General features: G+C 46.5%; 1 protein-coding gene and 1 pseudogene across 1 annotated transcript; one reads left to right on the forward strand and one right to left on the reverse strand.

Annotated features, from left to right (window-relative positions):
* The first annotated feature begins 14,641 nt into the window (after nt 1–14,641).
* On the forward strand, nt 14,642–16,000 carry LOC136529631 (uncharacterized; annotated as a pseudogene).
* Nucleotides 16,001–19,774: 3,774 nt separating this feature from the next.
* LOC136529520 (deSI-like protein At4g17486) lies at nt 19,775–21,501 on the reverse strand. The gene is made up of 2 exons (XM_066522589.1): nt 21,125–21,501; nt 19,775–21,009 (listed from the first exon to the last, which is right to left on the reverse strand). The coding sequence occupies exons 1-2, from the start codon at nt 21,300–21,302 to the stop codon at nt 20,438–20,440; spliced, it is 750 nt and encodes a 249-aa protein (XP_066378686.1). The 5' UTR covers nt 21,303–21,501; the 3' UTR covers nt 19,775–20,437.
* Nucleotides 21,502–22,672: the final 1,171 nt, after the last annotated feature.

The following is a 22,672-nucleotide window of genomic DNA, read 5'->3' on the forward strand; positions in this document are numbered from 1 at the left end:
AGGGGCTATGGGGAGTGCGACAAGTGCGACGATGAGGGGCCTAGCTTAGGGAGGGGACCTAATCACAAGTATGCAACACCCCATGGCCCATTACCAATATGGCCTTCCCGACATGTCTAGCGAGGAGAGCCTAACCTGATTTTCCATGGGAAGGCCATCCTCCATTTCCATTTCAAGATAAAACAGAAATACAAGAGTTTGTTTTTAGAAGGAAAGAACAGATGGACTCAGACTCAATACCATCTAGCTAAACTGAAATTCTCAGACACAGATAGTAGGACGAAGTTAAAGAACCAAGAAGTTAAAGAACCAAGATGGAGCAAAGCTATTAGTACACCAATGGGAATATGGTGGGACAAATGGAAGCTTGGATAGTGATGCTAGTGGCAACATGGTGGATCAAAAGTTATATCAGTCTATGATTGGAAGCCTACTCTATATGACAGCATCAAGGCCGGACGTGATGTTTAGTGTATGCATGTGTGCTAGATTTTAAGCCTCACCAAGAGAAAGTCATTTGAAGGCCACCAAGAGAATTTTGAGGTACTTGAAGCATACACAAAATATTAGATTGTGGTATCCCAAAGGAGCAAGATTTAAGCTAATTGGATATTCAAACTCCGATTATGCGGGATGCAAAGTTGAGAGAAATAGCACATCGGGCACATGTCAATTATTGGGAAGATCACTTGTGTCTTGGTTATCAAAGAAGCAAAATAGTGTAGCACTTTCAACCGCTGAAGCGGAGTACATTTCAGTCGGTAGTTGTTGTGCTCAATTACTTTGGATGAAGGCAACTTTGAGTGACTTTGGAATCAAGTTCAAACAAGTGCCATTACTATGTGACAATGAGAGTGCCATGAAGCTCACCAACAACCCGGTTCAACATTCAAGAACAAAGCACATAGCTGTCTGCCATTATTTCATAAGAGATCATCAACAAAAGGGGGGCATTTGTATTAAGAGTGTGAGCACCGATGATCAACTTGCCGATATCTTCACCAAGCCACTTGATGAGAAGAGCTTTTGTAAGCTAAGAAATGAATTGACCATACTTGACTTCTCAAATATGTGTTGATGCACCCCCATTATATGACATGCCTTTCCTTTGAGCAAAGCAAGGTAAAGTTGATTGACATGTCATTCACCCATTACTAAGGACTTCTTTAGTGTATCTAGTCATTCGTCATATGTCTTAAGCTCATTCATGAAAATCAAATAAATTTGATGCTTATATGGTATCACTATTGCTTGTATGCTTGAAATGATCTAGCGTATGACATGTTTGTGGGCTTGTGAACCTAGTGTTTGATCTAGAAAATAAGCTTTAAGTGTTTAACTCAACATGGTACAAGATAACCCTCATTTGGAGGTGTGAAGAAGCTTGTCCTTGGATCAAACCGAGTTAAGTATCTTTTGCAAGTAATCTAGATTGAACCAAATTTGGGAAAATGATCCTCACTACACATTTTCACACAACCTATCTAAAATTTGAGCTCACCTTTTTTGGTCATCGATGACAAAGGGGGAGAGAGATTCCCAAAGATATTGCAAAAGGGGGGAAAGTAACACAAAGATAAGATAGGAGAAATGAAGGGGATTAATTAAAATTTGAAGCACACAAGCAGGGGGAGCAAGCTCATAAACTTGCATGTTGCATTTCTATGTGCATTACATATGTTTGCTTGCATGGCACAAGTTTTTAAGCTCCATATCCATACTTGTGCGGTGTATGCTAGATTGTAGGAAATGATTGATGTAATGAAAACTAGCATGCATAGGATAGCTAGACACTTGAATTGGTCTTACAAGTGGTACTAGAGCCTTGTTTCTAATGTTGATCTCACGAGGCATCTAGTGTCTTTTGTTGTCAAGTGATATCTAGCAAATCATGGTGCTAAGGATGGTGTTCAAATGGCAACTCCGATTGGTATCACACTTTAAAGGTCCATTCTTTACACTTTAGCATCATTTGGTAGACATTACCTCCCAACACTTCCTAATCTATGCATATGTGCAAGCTTTCAAATTCAAACTCTTAGCACATATGTAGGGGAGCTAATGCTACCAATTTGGGTTTATGAAACTTGTCCATAACCTTTACACATGGTAATATGCTTGGACAAGCAACATGAATCAAAGAAAATTTTATTGAATATCTTTGTGAATGGTTGTCATCACTTATCAAAAAGGGGGAGATTGAAAGCCCTAGTTTGGTTTTGGTTAATTGATGAAATCTAGGACTAACCTTTGATCTAAGTGTGTGAATTAGATAAGGTGGTCCAACCTAAGTGGTGAAGCTAGATGATGGCCATGGTGAAGGTAATGGCCACAAAAGAGATGATCAAGTGCTTCACATTTGGAAAAGAAGAAAGAGAAAAACAAAAATAGACTCAAGGCAAAGGTATAATGATAGGAGCCATTTTTGGTTTGTACTCAAGACATCATAGAGGGTGTGAGTGATTTAGGATCGATAGTCGTACTATAAAGAGGGGAAATCTTTGGCTAAGAGGTTTATCGAGTGCCATTAGGTGACATAATTCATGCATTGCATTTAGGGACCTAGTGTGCTAACTACTAACCCTTGTAAAATACTTTGAAAAATGCTAACACACGTGCACACAAGTTCTACACTTTTTGGTTAGCAAGTTGGAAGCAAGGGTGAAGTGGTTGTGGACTTAGAAAAAGAAAAGGAGTAGAAAGTCCACGACCGGACGCTGGCCGCGGGGTGATCGGACTCACCCCGGCGCGTAGGGTCAATTTTAGCGAGGTGGCGCAGCGTTGGCCGAGAGCGCAGGGAACGTGATCAGATGTTGGACCTGAGACGGAGTCACGTCCGGTCACGCATAGTAGTGGAGGCATAGTGCTCGGTGGCGCAATGGGACGCAGGAGCAGTGGAGCGACTGAACGCGTAGGCGTAAAGCAAATACGCTAACATCGCACGCGAAGAGGAGGCCCGTGAAGACCAGACGCCACGGTGCGTCAGGTCACGTTCGACCGAGCGCGTCCGATTAGCTTTTATCGGCTCTAGAACCTTTCTGGAGTCGATCTAACGCTGAGGAGCTTGGATTCCGATCACTGAGCGGCGCGTCCAATCACTCATTGACTATGGCGTTGAACATTAAGTGACCATTGGGATTCGATGGCTGTGGTTTGAACAAGGACACGTGGATGGCTAAGGGCGACTGGACGCTGGTTGACCAGACGCTGGGGTGAGTCCGGTCAGCCCACAAGCAGAGCAACGGCTCTATTTCTAGAGGGCGTCTATAAATAGTGTTTGATTGGCTTGGGCTCACTCTCTTGGCACTTTGACATGCTTGACATCCTTGTGAGCCTAAGCAAACACCTCGCACTCATCTCCATCATTGATTTATCATCATTGTGAGATTGGGAGTACTTCCAAGTGCATTTGCTTGAGTGATTGCATCTAGTGGCACTTAGGAATCGTTGTGGTTGCGGATTTCTTGTTTCTCTTGGTGGTTGCTGCCACCTACATGGCTTGGAGCAGCGGAGGAGCTTCGGCACATGTTGGTGATTATTCGTGGCTGGCTCCGGTTATTGTGAGGGGTCTTGCACCTTCCCCTATGAAGAGCCGCAAGGTAGCTCTAGTAAATTGCTTGTGTCATTGAGTTGCCTCACTTGTAGGTAGACTCTTGCGGCGACACTTGTGGTTGGCTAGGTGTGTGATACCTATTAGCCATTGAACCATCAAGTGTTGGTCGACACAACGGGGACTAGCATGCCGGCAAGCACGTAAACCTCGGGAGAAAAATTGGTGTGTCGCTTGTCTCTTGGATTTCTCTCGGTGATTGATTGGTATTCATCTTGTGATTGGTTCATCCCTCGACACGGCGGTATAATCACCCTACTCTCTCATTTACTTTCCCACAAACTAGTTGTTAAGCTCTTTAATGTAGCTAGTCTTTGAGAGCTTGTAGGTTTAGTTAGTGTGGCTCTTTAGTTAGCCCATGACAGCACACTAGCTTAGTGAGTAGTGACTGAGCTATTGTGTGTGCTAGTGATCATAGCAACTAGAATTATTGGGATAGGTGGCTTGCAACCCTTGTAGAGCTAGAGCAAAATTGCATTGCGTCTTTTGTGATACTAATTAATTTGCTCTAGTTGGTTTGTAGATTTTTAAATAGGCTATTCACCTCCTCTCTAGTCATATTAGGACCTTTCAGACCGCAGCAAGGAGATGTTACGCTGAAAGCGTATGTTGCAAACATATGTTTCAAGTGTTTCAGAGTTATGTTGCAAGTGTTTTATTTGGATGTTGCAAAAGTAGATCAAATATTGCATATATTGCAAGTGTTTCATGTATATGTTGCAAGTGTTTTATACGTATGTTGCAAGCATTTTTTTCAAAATGTTTCATCTATTTCAAACGTATGTTGAAAATATTTGATCTAGATGTTGCATATATTTCACATATATGTTTCAAGAGTATGTTTTAAATGCTTAAGTTGTTTCAGTCGTATGTTGCAGCAAGTGTTTGATCTGGATGTTGCATATGTTTCACACATATGTTTCAAGTATATGTTCTAAATGTTTCAGTTGTTTTAGTCGTATCTTGCAGCAAGTGTTTGATCTGGATGTTTTCACATATGTATGTTGCAAGAATATGTTCCAAATGTTTTAGTTGTTTCAGTCGTATATTGCAGCATGTGTTGTCACGTTGCAAGTGTTTCATTCATGTTTCAAGCGTATACTCTTGGATGGGGTGACAGGAGTCTGTGGCATGCATTGCAGGTGGGGTGCGAGCGCACGGAGCAGGCACGGGAAGCGGTGCCAGCATAGGCAGCCCTCGCGTGCGAGATATGGAGCGGGCACAGGTGGTCTCCGTGTGATGCGTGGGAAGAGGGGGAGTGCGCGGGCGGCCCCCTCGTGCGGGTTCGTGAAACGGAATGAGCTTGGGTGGTCCCAGTGTACGCGTGGGCGAGCGAATCGTTGCCGGTGTGGCATTTCCCATGGGCACGCATGACGGAGGAGGCACGTGCATCGCGTGTCCGTGTGGACGCCCGAGCACTAGTATCTACGCTCCTGTTTCACCAACAATGTTTGGGTCCATGGCATGTGATTAGATTTAATTTATGGATTACTAATATAATCCACACAAATGTATAACCCGTAGAAATTAAACCCATTTATGGGTTCACGGATGAAAACGCTTACATACAGGCAACCACCCTCTCTTGACTATGGCCAATTTTCAATTCCCTCGCATACTTGCAGCCTATGTAGTTATTTTGGTTCATGTAAAAGCTTATTCAATTCCCTCTTTTTTTTCCTTTCTCCTTTTCATTTTTGACTGTTACATGAATTCACTACACAACACCAAGATTAGCGATAGACGGTCTGACGCTAAAAGCGGCTATAGCAACAGACAATCTGATGCTAAAAAGTTATAGCGACAGACTTCAGCAGACGCTGTAAGTCCTGTCGCTAAAAATATTTAGCGATAGACAGTACTTTTAGCGATAGATAGTCCGTTGCCTTGAATTTTTTTAGCAACAGATAGTCTGTTGCTACTCTTTAGCGACAGATAGCCTGCTAGTACTCTATAGCGACAGACAATTTGAAGTTACAAATGTTTTTACTGACCGGTGGTTTGACGAGATCATTTAAATGCATTTAAAAAAATAAAAGGCTATTTGGTTGCAAATTAATACAAAAGTAACATCATTGTGCACGTTTCTCATACAAATAGATTCATTCATGATCAAGTCCAAACACTCACTAAGGCATACATATATGGTCAACCATTACAAACATGAATCAATGATTCATCAATGATAAGTCTACAGTATCAGCTACCTGTATGCAGAAGAGATAGGCTAGCACCTAAATCAGCTTTGAGTGGCAAATCATCCACAAACTTGCTAACTGTGATGCAAACTGTCAAATATGATGCAAATCATCCACAAACTTGCTAACATCTGTGATCCTGTATCATCAGTAATAAAAAAAAGATAGATGTCACTATGATGCAAACTGTCAAATATGAGGAACATGCAACTGCAAAATAGAATAGAGATAATAAGTTTCAAATCTATTAACTTTGATATAAACATAACAAAGAATCCATACTTACAGAGGAACTAAAGAAGATACACTACAACAAAGTGACTTCTGATGAATGCCTCATGGCCCGGACCAAGCAGTATGCTATCATCAGGAAAAAACATTTATCTACACTGGAAGAGAACTTGTTAGATCACTGTGGTCAGCCTTCAGACCAACTCAGACCGCTCAACAAGTAACAAGGCCTCAAGTTCTTCTCTCCATTTCTCCAGCTCCTGAAACACCATACAGATTGAGGAAAAGCGGAAAGATGAGCTGGCAGTGATGGTGTACACAACAAAAATTATGCCTGTACCATTTAGGTTGTACCCTTAACATCAAAACTAAGCAATGATTTTGGCAATACACTATCCAATAGATAGTGCCTAGCTATGATCAACAAAAGAATAGTCGTCTATAGCCTCATTTTCCTTTTTGCAGGCTGTCTGGCTGTGTATACTTTCTTTTAGAAAACAGAAGTAGTTCCCTAGTGAACATATATTTTACTTGATGCCATATGGCTCGGTAATACTTATAACATAGTATTCTAAATTAAACAAAGATAAACACTGCAAAATAGGGTGATCAGTTGTTTCGAGGGGATAAAGGGGGCACCATCTTTATATAAGTCAGGTTTTTATATTTCTAACGAGCTACAATTGGTTTTAAGCTATAGCTATAGATTCTCCTGAACTATCCATGGGAAGCAAAACATGTAGGACTGCAAGAAAAGAATAATCTTATGGCAGTCACTAAAAGTGGAGTAACTAAACTACTAAAGATCAAACTAAGCCACACTGAGTAAGTTTAGTCACAAGCTGCAGAAAGGGGGTCTTACAGACTGAAAGACAATGGGCCAAAACACAGAAATATCCAATCACTGGATTCCATGCTATCACATTTAAAAGTATGAATACTTACCTGCAGATCCTTGACTGCTTGATCCTGTGATGTCGCTTTCTGCTGCCTAGAACGTTTTAGGACACCAATGCACAATATCCCCTACATATTCAAAGTTTTCCAGTTGACTACATTTGTGACGATGCAATAAAAGAAGGCAATGTCGACAATTTGTTTCATAACATCATAAGATCATATTGCGGTATGAACCTATGATAGACACAGCTGGTAGGGACTTCATGAATAATCATGATAATATTTTGGGGAGTGTTTGTATTAAAATTTTTAGCCTGTGCTACAAGCATTCAACAGGTTAATAATGCTATGCAGCCTGTGAAATTAGGTTGGGTAGTAACTGTACTACTTTTCCCCAACAAAGATGACTAAAAATTATAAGAGCTTTAATGTTTAGCCATTTTACATTGTTATGCTCAAACTTTCAGAATTATTAATGCAGTTACAATCTTTCAACACATGAACATCCAAAATTTTCTATTACTGAGATCACATAGACAGCTCCACATGCAAGAAGCATGTAGCTAGCAATCTCCTGGAGCAAAATCAGATCATTCCTTTCAATACTTGGGTATGCCTTCGTCATGACAGCAACACTGCCAGGAATGAAAAAGGGTGGAAATCAACAGAGGAATAGGAATGCGAACAATTTAGCATGTGCAAGAACAAATCTCAGTATTCTTGAACAAATCTCAGTATTCTTGACACTTCTTGTAGGCAAGGAATTTAAAATCTAAAATGCTCGTGATCTCAACAGTTATGTAGCTGCATGTAATTGACACAAGTACTTGGTGCACATAATGTGAATGTGGAGAGGTCAATCCGGTTAACAGAAGCTAGATAACAAGAGTATTGCTCTGAACTTATGGTCCGGACACTGGATTACCAAAATTTTCCATCCCAGTATTGTCAAACACCGAACCAAGTGTGTACATGTAACATTATTCTTTCATTTGAATCACCCAGGTCAAAAACTATGTTATGTTTCGAAAACCTAGAATTAAAGGAGAGACATTTCATGGTTCAGGCAAAACCAAGATGATATTGCACATTCGATTAACCGGAAAAGTATTCTCACAACAGCACACACTAACAATGATAGGAGAGGTCTAAACATGTGAGGATAATAATGCATCCACAGAAGAATGAAACTGACATTGATATAGCACTTATATGGCATAAGAGTGATGAAAATACTGTATGAATGTTGGAATTGCTCACAACTAACATTAACACAGAACTAGCCTTAATACCAAACTAATGTATGTATGAAGATCATTGTTGCTCATCAAATCTTGATCCAGGTTTATGGAGAAACCAAGTTTTTGGTTGATATTGGAAGCAAATTAATTTTTATTTCACAAAACAATTAAACTGAACAATACAAATCAATGCCTCACTGTCACATCTGTAACTTTCTCTGATGTCTATTTTGTTGTATTACTTGCCAAAGAAAAAAGGATAACAAACACTTCCTATATTTGGATGAGCACCAAGCAATAGAGGCTGCAGTAAACTCATAAAGCGACAATCATGAATACTAACAAGTATTGAGTGTGTACCTGCAAGGCTTGAATTTGTTGGATGCAAGCAATGTGAGGACGGCGATGCAGCTGGTCTGCACCTCTTTGTCTTGACAGGGGACTGAACTCGACGCACCTGAGATGTTTAAGTATTGAATAGAAAGTATTAGGGACTCATGTATGACTGTAATAACAAACAACTTTGATGAACCAATTGAATGCTGATTGCAATGAAAAACATGAGTTCTAACACTCCATACTTAGCATTCAATATACAAGTATAGAAGAAACTCATTAAATCAGGTCCAGTTTGAAATATGATCAACATATGATGATATAAACAAACTTATATATGTTATCTCCTACTCATATACTAAAATATCACAAATATTGTTAAAAAATAGCACTTCAATGAAATGGAATCCTATGGAATGCTAATAGTGATTGAAGACATTAGTTCTAGCACTCAACTAATACTTTGCAAGCACACAGTGACATAGGATATACACTACTGATTAGGAGTTTAAGACTGCATTCTATAGAATACTTAGCAGGTATAAAAAAGCAAGGGAAAGAGATCAAACATAGTGTTTGGTAATAATAGATCAAAAAGAGACACAAAATTAAAGTGTGATTCAGTGAACTTTGCTTAGATGTACGTGGTAAGCATATACCTTCTTCAGCATCAGCTTTCTCCGATGACACGGCATCCTCCACACTGGTACCAGAGATATTTGAGGTTCCACTATCATCTTTAGAAGTTGTACTCTTCACCGACTCTTCATTTGGCATGCTCTTGGGAACATTTCCCAAAAAATCACTTTCCTCCTGAGCTTTGTATAGTAGGGCGCATCCATATTTGAAGTATGTGCTGGCACACTCCAGCATGAGCTCTCCATAATGTGAAGTCCTAGTGGGCAAAGAATGCACAAAATTGTTAGTGCACCACTGTAAAGGTTATTAACATAGCTTGCATCAGGCCATGAGGGGCAATGTAAAACGAGATAGAGCAGCACAACTGAAACTAATAGATACAGAGATTTTATCAACCAAGTTACTGATACAAGGTCCTAAGTTAGTTTGTTGTTGATTGACTTCCGAAATGTTTGCATAATCTCAGATAGACAACACATTTTCCTTAACCAATGTATACTACAATACACGCCAAAGTTGTTTAAAAAAATAGTACACTCCAATTGATGGCGAACACAATTTAGGCACCATGACAAACCATGGCCAAGTGTTCCTCCACAAACCACCATAGGTCTCGGAGCCAAATCCAATAGATCCCTGACAACGATAGTGTTGGGTTCATAAACCCAGGGTCCCTCGCGGACTGGATTCCCAACAAAGGCTCGGCCCAAGCAGACAACGCGCAACTCATGGACCGGCCCAAGTACCTGAACGATAGGCCAAAAGGGCAATCCAATCACCGACCGAAAGGCCTGGCCGAGGAGGAACGGCGTCCGCTTCTGACTCTGGCCCACCTATCCGACCGGAGCGCCCGCGTCGGTCTCCAGCCCACCTCCGGACGGCTTCTCTGACCGGAAGGCCTGGCCAAAGCACTACTTCTGACTCCGACCCGCGTCTCCGACCAGGGATGTGCCAAAACCTTGCTCACTGCTCTTCTCCGACTAGCGCGATCAGAGCTGACTAGGACCAACCAACCAGGGACACCCGCTCGGTAAGGACCAGTAAACGAACGGAGAAAGTAAGGTGGGGCGCACAAGTCAAATCACAATACCGGGGTCCGTACCCTATACACCTACGAAAATAGTACTCTACCACCTCCCTGCATGGCAGAGCCCAAGCAGTGTCGTAGGTGCCAACATTTTCCCCTACAGTATTGTGGGCGCTATTAACTCCCATACGGTAAGGCTCCCCCCACATGCCTCTGGGCATCAACAGTGTTGTGGGCGCCGGCATTTATCGTACTGAGTGAACATGGTGAAACTCCTCGCATGCCTCTGGGCATCAACAGTGTGGCAGGCGCCGACGTCTGCCATACCCGAAGAAGACAACACCACCTCCCACGTGCATCTGATATTCAATAGTATTGTGGCACCTACCATCATCATGTACCTACCAGCGTGGGCAACCAAGGCTCAGAGCAAACATACTCTCTCCCTTTCACTTGTAAGGCCATCCTCTTCATCTATAAAAGGGGATGCCACTCTCTCCCAACATCCAAGCTCATCCAGATTTAAGTTGATCCAGATTCATTAGGTCGATCAAGTTCACTAGGTTCACAACCATAGAACTGCCAGGTTTGAACCTCGAGCACACACTCGAACACTTAGCTCATAGCAGGGCTCCCATCACTTCTGGCCCTTTTCGACCGGAGTCCGATCAGACCTCTTGTACCCCACATCTTTCTCCGTTCTCGTTTGTAACCCCACTACAAACTTTGAGCACCTGTGGCTCAGGAATAAAGCCACAGACCGACCCTCAAACTGGATGTAGGACATGTTGCCTAAACTAGTATAAACCCTATGTCATTGAGTGTTAGGCCACCTCCGATCACAACATACGGCAAAACTACAAATATTTACTTGTTGGTCACTTTCTGCACCGACAGACAGACTCTCTACATCTCACTCACCGACATAAATGAAATGTTAACACCCCTGTCAAGCAGTCTGCTGCAGAACCCCTTAAACCCTAGGTGGACTGAATCCCTGAGCCACCCAAGCACTGATGCAAAAACCAGCAAATCCGGACAGAAACGCACCGTACTAACCGCCAATTGCTCCAAAATACGCCAACACGCGCGAGTCGCTTCACAACTACATGTCATAGAAGTGGAGGGAAATCGGAGCAGGAAAGGAAACCCTAAACCTGATCTCGAGCGCTTGGCTGAGGCAGTCTATGGCTTCGACGAAGTCCTCGTCCTCGATGGCCTATGGCGCCCCTGTCGAAGAGCTCCTGCGCCCGCTCTAGGGTTTGCGGCTCCTCCGCCTCGGTAGGCTCTGGGTTCGGCGTCGACGGGGCCTGGGGCGGCTCCTCCTCCAGCGGTGTGCCCGTGTTCTCTGACGAGGAGGCCATGGGCGGCGTGCTACGCGGCGGCGGCTGGGTTCCCCTTCTAGGTGCGGGGAGCTGCGGGTGGAAGGGGAGGGGGAGGAAATGGGGAAATTTTGGGGGAACAGAGCGCGAACTCGCGGGGGGGGGGGGGGTATGCAGGGGTTGCCGCCAATAGGGTTCCAGGTTGGGCCCGTATGGGCTTGTTGCGGCTGTGAGTGTGGGCCGTGATGTCTTGATCCATATTGTGGGGCACGCGAGCTCAGCGTGGGGCCCATTTTCTTTAGCGACAGACAGATTGACGGTACACTTGGCTTTAGCGACAGATGGTTCAACGCTAAATATGAATACCTACAGCGACAGACACTAAATCGCTAAATGAGGATTTAACGTCAGATGGTCTCTGAGTTATCTTTAGCGTCAGATCATCCATCGTTAAATATAATTTTTAGCGTCAGATGTCTGACGGTGAAGCGGTGTTGTGGTGTAGTGATTTTAGTTATTTATATTTATCTTTTTCCTTTATTGTTTTCATTTTTTATTTGTTTTGTTTTATTATTTTCTTCATCTTTTTACTCGTAGACTGAAGAATTATTCTGGTGCATACAAATGTTATTCTTCTAAACTATGACATATATTATTACTATCTTAAATTAAAGTCTTTTATTCATTTTATTCCAATTAATTTGTTAGACTCCTGGACCGGAATATTATTCTCTTAGCTTGAAATATTATCAACTTGAATCTGGAATATTATTCTCCTAAATCTTGAATATTATTCTCTTAGACTAGAAGTAATCTTCACTGAAATGATCACACATCTCACAGCTCACCTACAAAATGAGACACTAGAAAATTTCCTTGTATAATTAGGCTATGCTTGTGTGTATGTAATGAGCATGGTCGGCCACATAAGGGCTTAAGCTATTCCAATTATTTCCATATGTTGGTACTTATTGAAATGCAGAATGATTTTGGTTTGGTCACCAAATGAACAAAAAAATGGAAATCACCTAGATATTTCGAATGCACCCTGTTGTACATAAAATTTCATGTACCCAACGCTAAATTGGAACCATTTCATTTGTATTGGAAAATGTTATATGAAAAGGAAAGGGAAAGGCAGAAAAATGTTATCTTTTAATTTTTATAATTCAACTTTGACAGATCTCCTAATACATTCTGATTTCAATGTTAAAACTGTGGTGCAACGTAAAAGATATGTTTAATTTTTACCAAGATCTAGATATAGATTTGGTGCACAAACTGAAAAAAGTTTGTTCGCTTTATTATGAGAGGAATCGATCCAGAAAACTGAATGCATGATCTTTGTTCTAAGAGTGGACTAGCTCAATATCTTCCCCCATCTGATGGCCCAATTATCAGGACACGAATTTAATGCAGAGCTTGTGTCTGTAAACGTTTAGAAGACCAAAACACATCGCGAACTATAGGACGACGCAGGATGTCTTCGTGACAACTGTGTGTGGGCATGTTTCCCCACCTACGGAAACACATGGGATAAATGCCAGAGCCTCTTTGGGTTTGTGAGTTTGTCTAGTTATAATTTTTGTCCTGTTTAAGTTTGACGTAAATCCCCACTTAATCTTCCTCACCTAAAATCGGACAGGGATTTGTGGTGGACCCCACCAAATTTGGCAGTCAATCAGTGTTCAGACTGCAGAGTAGTAGAGTTTGACAGGAAATGGTCAGCATACTGTATCTGTTGCCGTCCCCTGTAGACTATTGGAATTGTGTTTGTCCTCGGTGCGTTTCAAAAAGTTTCCTAAAAAGTGCTACAATAGTCATCATATCGAATCTTATGATATGTGTATGGAGCATTAAATATAGACAAAAAAACTAATTGCACAGTTTGGTTGAAAATTGCGAAACGAACGTTTTAAGCCTAATTAGTCCATGATTAAACACTAATTACCAAATAAAACGAAAAGTACTACCGTAGCCAAATTTCCAAAATAAGCGAACTAAACACGCACTTACTCGCCAGTGCTGAAAAGTAACTACAGTCTACAGCATCTCTCGCATTGACCGTTTGGCGTGTTGACAGTGGGCCGAGTTGGAACTTGGAAGCCACCGGTGGGGTGTGGCTCTCCGGGACGCGTCAGGGTAGCCAGCCGGCCGCGAATAGTTGACACAGGGGCCTTGGTTGACTTTTCACCGCCGCGGGCCCACGATACAAATCACCATTTAATTTTAGACATGTGCCCAATAAATCACTACTCTGATTTTTGTTCAATTTGCCTCTTCAATCATTTCAGTTGCTCTAATCCACCATTGAATAATTTTGTTTTTGTTTCTCCACATACGAGTTGTTTTCCCCCGAAAGATCCAGCATTTCTCAGGCATATAAAGAATCACAGAGCCTGTTCGCTTGTTGGTTTCAGCCAGCCCAAACCAACCAGCCAACAGTGTTTTCCTCTCACAAAAAAACCAGCACCAGCCCCAACCAGCGAACAGGCCGACAAGTTCTTCAATGTATCAGTGTTTTTCAACATACGAGATGAGTTTATAAAGTTAAAAAATTTGCGAATCAATGTGGTGCGTTATTTCGTCACGCCACGTACGCTTTCTCTCTTCAATATCTACGTACTTCCTTCTGGGATGAGCTGACCACATACCCGTGTTTTGGACATGGGGTAGACGAGGAAGTTTTTTTTTGCCTCGCTCGGAGAAAATCCCCAAAAACAACGCGCGGGTGCACCGCACCACGCTTGGGGCTCGAACCCGCACCGCGAGGGTGCTACTTAGAGCGCTAAACCAGCCGTCCTAGCGTCCGTTCACGTCGGGATGAAATTTTAAAAATATTGCCTAAAATTTTCAAAAATAAAAGAATAGGATGCGCGTTTTTTTTATTTGTTCAAGTTCATGCAGAAACACGCAACTGCAAATCTGTTATGAACTCGAAAAACATGGTGTCTCCTTTTTTTTCCTGAGAGAGGGCGTTTGGAAAATTTCAATCATGCGCGAAAATGCAAAAATCGCACAAAAAAAGGGTGGAAGACCGCGTCACATTTTACACGCGGCCATCTCGAGTCGCCGGTCTCGCCGCTACGTACGCACTGGTGCAACTACTCCCTCCCTCTCGAGCCGCCAACAAAACTTGGTCCATCAAGAAGCCGCCGTACTTGCCGCGTCCCGCGTGCGCCGCGCCCCAGTACCCATGCCGTTCTCCTGCTTCGCCGCCGGCGCCCGAGGTGTCGGCGATCCGTCCGCGGCGCCGCCGTCCTCCTCGGCGACGTCCGTCTACTGGACCCACCTCGGCGGCGTCACGCTGACGTGGTCCCGCGCTCCGATCGGCCTCCTCCTGGCCGCGGAGCTCCGCCTCGCAGGGGACGGCGACACCGCGCCCGCGCGGTTCGCCTTCCGGCCGTGGCTCCCTTGGCGGCGGCGCGGGTCGAAGCGGTTCTCCGCGCCGGGCGGCCGCGCCGTCAAGTTCTCGTGGGACCTGTCGCGCGCCCGCTTCGCCGCCACGGGACGCCGGCCGGAGCCCGTGTCCCGGTACTACCTGTACGTCTCGGTGGACGGCGAGCTCGCGCTGGCCGTCGGGGACCACGCGCCAGTCGCGTCGTCCGCGGGGCTCCTCCTCTCCCGCCGGGAGAACGCCGTCGCCGACGACGGCCGAGGCGAGGCCTACTCGACCACCGTCAGCGTCGCGGGCGAGAGGCACGACGTGTCCCCTCGCCGTGGAGGGCTCCACCATGCGGGTCGCCATCGACGGCGAGAAGGCGCTCCAGGTGCGCCGGCTCCAGTGGAAGTTCCGCGGCAGCGAGAGGCTGGACCTACCCAGCGGCCGCCGCATCCGCGTCACGTGGGACCTCCACGGCTGGCTCTTCTGCCCGGACGCAGCCGCCGTCTTCGTCCTCCGGTTCGAAACCCCCGACGCGGACGAAGCGGACGACGACAAGGACGACGTGGACGAGTACGACGACGGCGCCAGCCCGCACGTAGTGAGGCAGAGTTCTTTCAGTTTCAGGAACCACCACCAGGCACACGGCGGCGGCGGCGGTGGCGAGAGCTGGTACAGCAGCGACAGCGATAGGAGGGGGTGGAGGCGCGGCCCGTTCAGGTCGGGCTCAGACACATCGCCGTCGGTGTCGGTGGCGTCGACGTCCGCGGCGTCGTCGGCCGGCAGCGTGGCCACGGTGTCGGAGTGGGCGGCCGCGGAGGAGGCGGCGGCGCTCAAGGACGGCGGCGGGTTCTCCCTCGTCGTCCAGCTCTGGAAGAAGAGGAGATAGTGGTAAGTGCGTCGCCAATCCATTGCACTGCCTGCCTAGCATTGCATGGAAGAAGATCGATCGATCTCGCTCGTGCTTGGAATTTGGAAACCAATGCGTGTCGGAGCGGAGAGGAAAGATTTTGTCAAACTGGATGAACGATCTGCGAGTAAAGTTTTGATCTGTCGTGCTTTCTGTATGCGGCTCGGTCCATAAAATGGCAACAAATTCAAAACTTGGCGATTTGCTCTGATTCTCTTTTGCCTATTTAATTCAACTGAGATTATATATATAAATGAGCTATCACGAGCACACTTCAAGTTTATAGCAAAATGGAATGGATATTGTTTGTGATACAGCTCTAAACCTTCAGCCATAAGTCGTTTCGTAGCAGTGCATTAGCTTTGTTATTTTGATTACCCTTGACTCCGTCACAAGCACAAAAGTTGTGCTGTGACTGAGAAAAGGTCAAGAGCCACGACTGGTGCATTAGCGGCGCATTGCTCTAATTGCGAAGTAAAAATTTCCCCTCAAGCTCATTTGTCCATGCCTGATTCACACTTCATGTCTTCATTATACGTCTAAAATAAATCAATTTCTAAAATCACCGGAAATCAAACTATTTTAAATTTAACTATTTTTAAGAGAAGGATAACAACATCTATGACATAAATATGTATACTATGAAATTATATATTTTTTATAATATATCTAGTGATGGTAATTTGGTGCCATAAATATCGATGCTCTTTCTATAAATTTTGATCGAACTTAAAATAGTTTAATTTTGAAAGTTTTTTAGCATTTTACAAAGATACCTAAATTATAACTTGGATTTTGGTACATAGTGGAAACAAATATCCTAAATTGCAAGTCGAGATGATTCCAAGCGACACCTTGAATGGTCGAGCTTATAAGAATAGTGGCGTTGGTTTTAGAGTTCTGAGTTCTGAGGTTCTCTAATACACTCAAGATTAAAAGAGGCCCGACGAGACAATAAGTGGCCTAGTTGTGGCTATGGGTGCAAGGGAGCGGTGATGAGGCAGCACACCCCTAGCTATGGGTAGTGCAAGACTGGCGAGTCGAGCCAGGGGTGAGAGGAAGCCAATGGATTAGTGTGGGGATGGGTATGTATGCCCTGTTCGCTGGGAAGAATTTGGAGGAATCTGGAGGAATTTATGAGAGCATGAACAGTGAAAACCCGTGAACAGTGAATTCCGGCTGGTTTTCTTACCAGCCGAACGCCGCCGTAGTGAGCACAGACGGCAGTGATGCTGGTTGGCACCGGAGATGAGAGGAAGTTAAATGTAGGAGTAGAGAGTGTATTGCTGTGGCGCCTATAGAGAAGATACTCAGGGTGTTGAATGGAGGAAAAAGAGAAGACACCAGGTATTGGATGGAGAATAACGAAAGCTTTAATTTTCCAGACACTTGAAATATGACATTTTTTTTAGTTGAAAATGTTGCTCCAGTCGCTCGTAAATACAAGGTATCCTAGGATTGGATTTTAGGTCAATTTAAGGGAGGTAAGAAAAGTGAAATGTACCCCCCACATGAAACTAAAGTGTTACAATCTTTGATTTGATTGGCCCAAATATGAGGAAAGAAAGAGGTGGGCCGGGAGAGATACATTATAAATGAATTAATGATGAAGGAGCCTTAGTTTACCCTAAATCCATTACATTTAGGGGGGCAAACTTCAGTCATGTCTTATACTATTTGGATTTGGAAGTCAGTACCTCTCTACTACCAAGAGTACCTACTGCATCATCCAAAATACGGCACCTGTCGGTACCTTTTTCCGTGAATGAAGCGTAAAAAGACACTGTTTATTTTTTTTTTCCTCCAATATCGCTCCTAGTGCGCCAGTGATGGCGTATTACGTACGAGGGATCGCCGTCACGTGTAATTAGTAAAATTCACTTCCGCGTGTGGACACTCTACGTCAAAGATTTTAAACAATTTGGCTGTACACACTCAACAGCGACATATACGTGTACCCTTTTATGGCTTTCTCGAACGACAGAGATGGCGCCGGCTGCATATGTACCGCGTCGATATTCAAATCCGATGGTCCGTTCCACGGGTCCTCTCGGGCGAAACAAAACCCAACCCCTATTTTGATCAGCCCACACTGCACGCCCGCAGAGGGCGACCTCCTATTTTGTTTGAAAAAGAGTTGCCACGCAAGTATAGGCCTCCATTTGACTTCCTCCCGTTGAGAGTGAACGCCGAGGCGGCCTCGCGTCGCGACGGTGGGCTTCTGGAGCTGGGCCGGTAGTGTAGGGAGTGGGGGAACGGCGTGCAGTGTGGGCTGATTCGGCGGAGTCAGCGGGCTGGAGCCGTGCGCTGCGCGGCTCGCGGAACCCCCCAGCGGCTGGGCTGCCCCGTGCGCCGACCCGGCCCGTCTCGTCAGGCCGCGGGCGACGTGCCCGTGCCCGGTACTTGCGGCGGCCGAACGTTCTGTTCGGCGCTGACAACTGGGGAGAGGGGAGATCGTTTGATCGATCACGACAAATGTTCAGAGACCAACCACGCCGTCTCCACCGACGAGCTGCGTGCTGCTCTACTACGACTGCCCGACGCCGGCGCAAGAGGATCCGCTCGCTCTGCTGGCGACTGGCGTCAACGCCACGCCTACGCCCTGCCGCCGACTCTTGCTCTTGGCCGGCTCAGCTAGCTGGTCCGTGTCCACCACGCTTCGGCTACTGGTTCATTTCCTGCACTGGTTAAGATACCTGGAAGCTGGAAGTCTGGAATCTGGATGGATGCGGCATTCCCCTCTGCGCGTAGGGGTACGGCCGGTCGGTCAGCGAGACTGGACGACGGGCATTAAATGCCCTGTTCGCTTGGCTGATAAGCCATGACTGAAAGTACTGTTGGCTGATTTGTTGTGAAAGAAAAATACTGTTCGTTGGCTAAAAAAATATAGCTTATAAGCCAAGCGAACAGGGCGAAACTCCGCCGGAGAATGCGTTGCATCAGAAACAGGGAGGTGGCCAGGGGCCAGAGTGACGGGCACCCACGACGGACGGGGAGCTGAACTGAACATTTGCCCGCTGTTGCGTGCATCCGGGTACAAGTACAATGCCATGCCACCCCTTCCCTTGTCCTTCTGATCCAACAAATCCTGGACCGTCGTCTGCACAGTGCAGGCGGCGGTCTGGGTAGGAGAGCAAGCGCGAGGCAGCCAGCGAATCATTGGTGGCCGCGGGGATTAGTTGGGGGTGCAACCGCGGCAGCTGGAAAGGCCGCCCTACTCTCCAGTCTCCATGGCCACGTCCGGTGTGCGGGGGCGGCCGGGCGGCACGTTCCAGCTTGCGCTTGCGCGGCAGACGGCATGCTTCGTCAGCTGGCGATGGATTCGGTCCGGTGGCCGGCAGGGGGACAAGCGCGGAAAAGGCGCTGTCCGGTGTCCACAGGGAAGGAAGCCCATGCCCCATCAGCATCCATGATTAGCCTTGCCGCCTCCGCTTTGGCCTGCCCAGAGCCCCAGACCAGAGAGGCCTGAATCTCATCATTCTGCGCTGTGCCGATGTACTCCTAGAATCCACACAACAAAGATATTATCGGATTGGATTCTCTCGAGCACTGCCCTGCCAGTTTCAGCGGATATTTGAACGTACGGGATGTTCCAATCCGGTCAAGGTGACACGCATCAGCGAGTCGATTGGTGGGATCGGAGCACTATGGGCACGTTCGCTTGGAGAAATTTTGGAGGAATTTGGATGATTTAGAAGAATGTTGGAGAAATTTGTAAGAGAAAAACATGGTTTCGGATGAAAAAATAAACGAATTAAGCAAGTTTAAAGACCCACAAACGGGGCTGTCAACAACTGGCAAGTGGCAGTCGCTAGCTAGGCAGCTTGCTATACCTGCACGACGGGACGACTACTAGCAGTAGTACGTGCAGACAGACGTGCAGTCCGTCGTCTTGACGGGCGCTTTATTACCGCAGGCGTCATCGGAGTCAAATACCATTACAGCCTTGCCGGTCCAGGGCGTGGAGCGCCACTAAAACGACGCGTTCGTACACCGCAAGTGCGCCGTCCCACTCGACCCACGCCCACCATCAAACTCCCTACGTACGTGCACTAGCACCAATGGCCTAGGGCTGAACAAGCAAAACTGCAAAGGTGACGAGAGCAGCCACCCTGGTTAGTGGTTGCATTCAGTCACCACTCTTCCTATTCCTAGCATCGCCAAGCCTATGTGCTGGTCTTCAAGCCTTCGATGCTTGCAAGTGCAGCCTGTGTCTGTGTTGGTGTTGGATCCAAAGAAAGAGGAAAAGACGAATGCATTCCAAGTTGGTGTTGGATCACTCGCCCAAAGAGAATATACATGGATGGATCAATGACAAACAGCAAGAGACACGTCGTTGATCACAACCTGCTATGATTATTAACCACCAAATAGTGCTGGCAGCTGGCAACAAACACAGACAGTAGCTCCGTCGGCCCACTGGATGATACTATCACTAGAGCCTACCAGAATTAGTACCAACAACCGGAATTAAAGACCTGAATTAACCACGGTAAGTACTACTCCGATCCTACAGCAGGCACGCACTACTGCTACTAGCAAAGATTGAAATAATATGCACAGAGTTGTTTAGTATAGTAAAAATCAGGTAAGAAGACTGTAATAAAAGAAAATGATGTTCTGGAGAAGAAACGGAGCCGTTTACGTGGTGGACCCCGACGAGGCGTCTGCCAGCGGCAGCGGCGGCGGCGGCGGCGGTGGGGAGGCAGACAGTGGCCGGGGCATCGTCAGGTTGTTCCGCCGGCCCACGGAGAGGGACCGGAAGAACGTCCTCGTCCTTGGCGGCGCGGGCGAGGCCTCCTGGCGAGCGGAGCGGCTCCCGACGGCGGCGGCGGCGGAGGATGGGCACGACTCGCCGCCCCCGCGGCCGCGCACGACGGCGCGGCCGTTGCCCGGGATGACGCAGGTGAAGACGACCCCGATCTTGGCGAGGCGGTTGACCCAGCGCGGGATGCGTGCGCGGCCGGCGACGAGGCGGCGGCACGCGGCGTCGCAGAAGTGGTTGCAGTTGCGGGACACCAGGTTGTAGGCGTCCCCTGGAAACTCGGCGGCGAGGTCGGACATGAGCGCGCGCACCTCGGCGCGGCTCAGCTCCGTCGTGCCCACCAGCACCGACTCCCGGAACGTGTACCCGGGGCACCGACGCGGCACCACCTCGAAGATCCCGCTGCTCGCGCCGTCGTGCGCCCCGTACGCGTACTCCACGCCGTGAACTGCAGCAGCAGCCAGTCGTTGTCAGCACACAGCCACAGAGTCGTCGTGTTAGGACGCGGCGGAGGAGGAAGGAGGGAGGGAACCCGCGCGGGGGTGCCTGGTGAACGAACGTGCCTTGCACGCCGGAGTGGTAGACGCCGAGGCCGAGCCACCGGGCGTAGCCGTTGGCGGGGGTGACGTCGTACACGTTGAGGAAGACGGGGCTCGACGCCGACGCCGCCTCGCCCGCACCACGCTGCTGCTGCTGCCGCGCTGCCCGCACCGTCGGGGTGGAGCCCGCCGAGGAGCCCATCAATCCGCCTCGCCGGCGCGTCTCCCGTCGCGTCCGCGGCCGCTGCTTGCACGGCGAATTCCACAAGTAGCTAGCTTGTGCGCGGCTGGCACTGGTCGCCCGCCCGGCTGGCGAGACAAAGGTGGGCGGGGGTCGCGCAACTCGCGCCCCGGGACGCGCGCGGACCCCGGCACCCGCCTTGCCTTGGTGAATGGTGACAAGGACAGGAGCTGTAGTAGAAACAGCAAAAATCCCGCGCTGGGCGTCGCCTTTTCCCCTGCTCGTTTTGCTGGGATGCGATACTGAGCGTCCCGGACGTGCGCGCTTGGAAATTGGAATAGGGCCTTGTTTAGATCACCTCCAAATTCTAAGTTTTTTCACTCTCTCTTCATCATATCAATTTTTAGCCGCTTGCATGGAGCATTAAATGTAGGTAAAAAAAATAACTAATTGCACAGTTTAGTTGAAAATCACGAGATGAATCTTTTGAGCTTAGTTGATCTACGATTGGACAATATTTACTAAATAAGACGAAAGTGCTACTATTCATCGGAAAATTTTTTACAATCTAAACATGGCCTAGGAGAGAGAGCATGGACACCGCTGATACGCAAGTTTGTTTGGGGCCGTTGCAATCGATGTTTGCTTCCACAGGAATGAATGTCTGGGCCGGGAAGGAATGAGGGGGTACATCACTGATTCTTTCTTTTCCTTTTCTTTTAGCTTTTGTACATATAATAATATATGTGGGGCCGGGGGGGGGGGGGGGGGGTGCACACTGCATTCTAGGATGATTCAGCTTTCGGTGAAGTGACTGACCTCGGCTGGTCAATCTCAACCTGCTTTAAATGGAAAATGAAAATTTAGTTGTCTCTGTTACTCGTAAACTGCCGGCATAATTCATGTCCGCTGCAATCCATGCAATTGTACATCTCCGTCCTAAAAAAGAAGCAATTTCATTTTTGAGTAAATTTCTTTGATGCCATTGTTATTTGTGGAGCCTCCCTTATTGTCATTAAAATTGTACGTCCCCCTAGTACCATTATTTGAAACTTGTGTTTTCCTTGATGCCACTTCTATCATTAAACCGTTAAGTTGCTGTTATGTTGGTACGAAATGACAATTTTGCTCCTCCCAACTCCTAATGAAATTTTGCTCCTTTTCTTTAAATTGGTCAGTTGTGCTAAGCAAATGAATTTGCACGGTAATATAACATATAGGAGTACATGACATGAGGAAAATATAAGTTTAACACAATCTCACGTGTATGACACATCTTGGATGGCCAAGTCATACTGTCCGGCTAGACTAGGTGCATGCCATGTTAGAGCATAATTTTTTAATTCATTATTTTAATGAGAATTACAAAAAATATACTCAGTTTCAAAGGA

The sequence above is a fragment of the Miscanthus floridulus genome, chromosome 19 (genome assembly GCF_019320115.1).
Source record: "Miscanthus floridulus cultivar M001 chromosome 19, ASM1932011v1, whole genome shotgun sequence".
NCBI lineage: Eukaryota > Viridiplantae > Streptophyta > Magnoliopsida > Poales > Poaceae > Miscanthus > Miscanthus floridulus.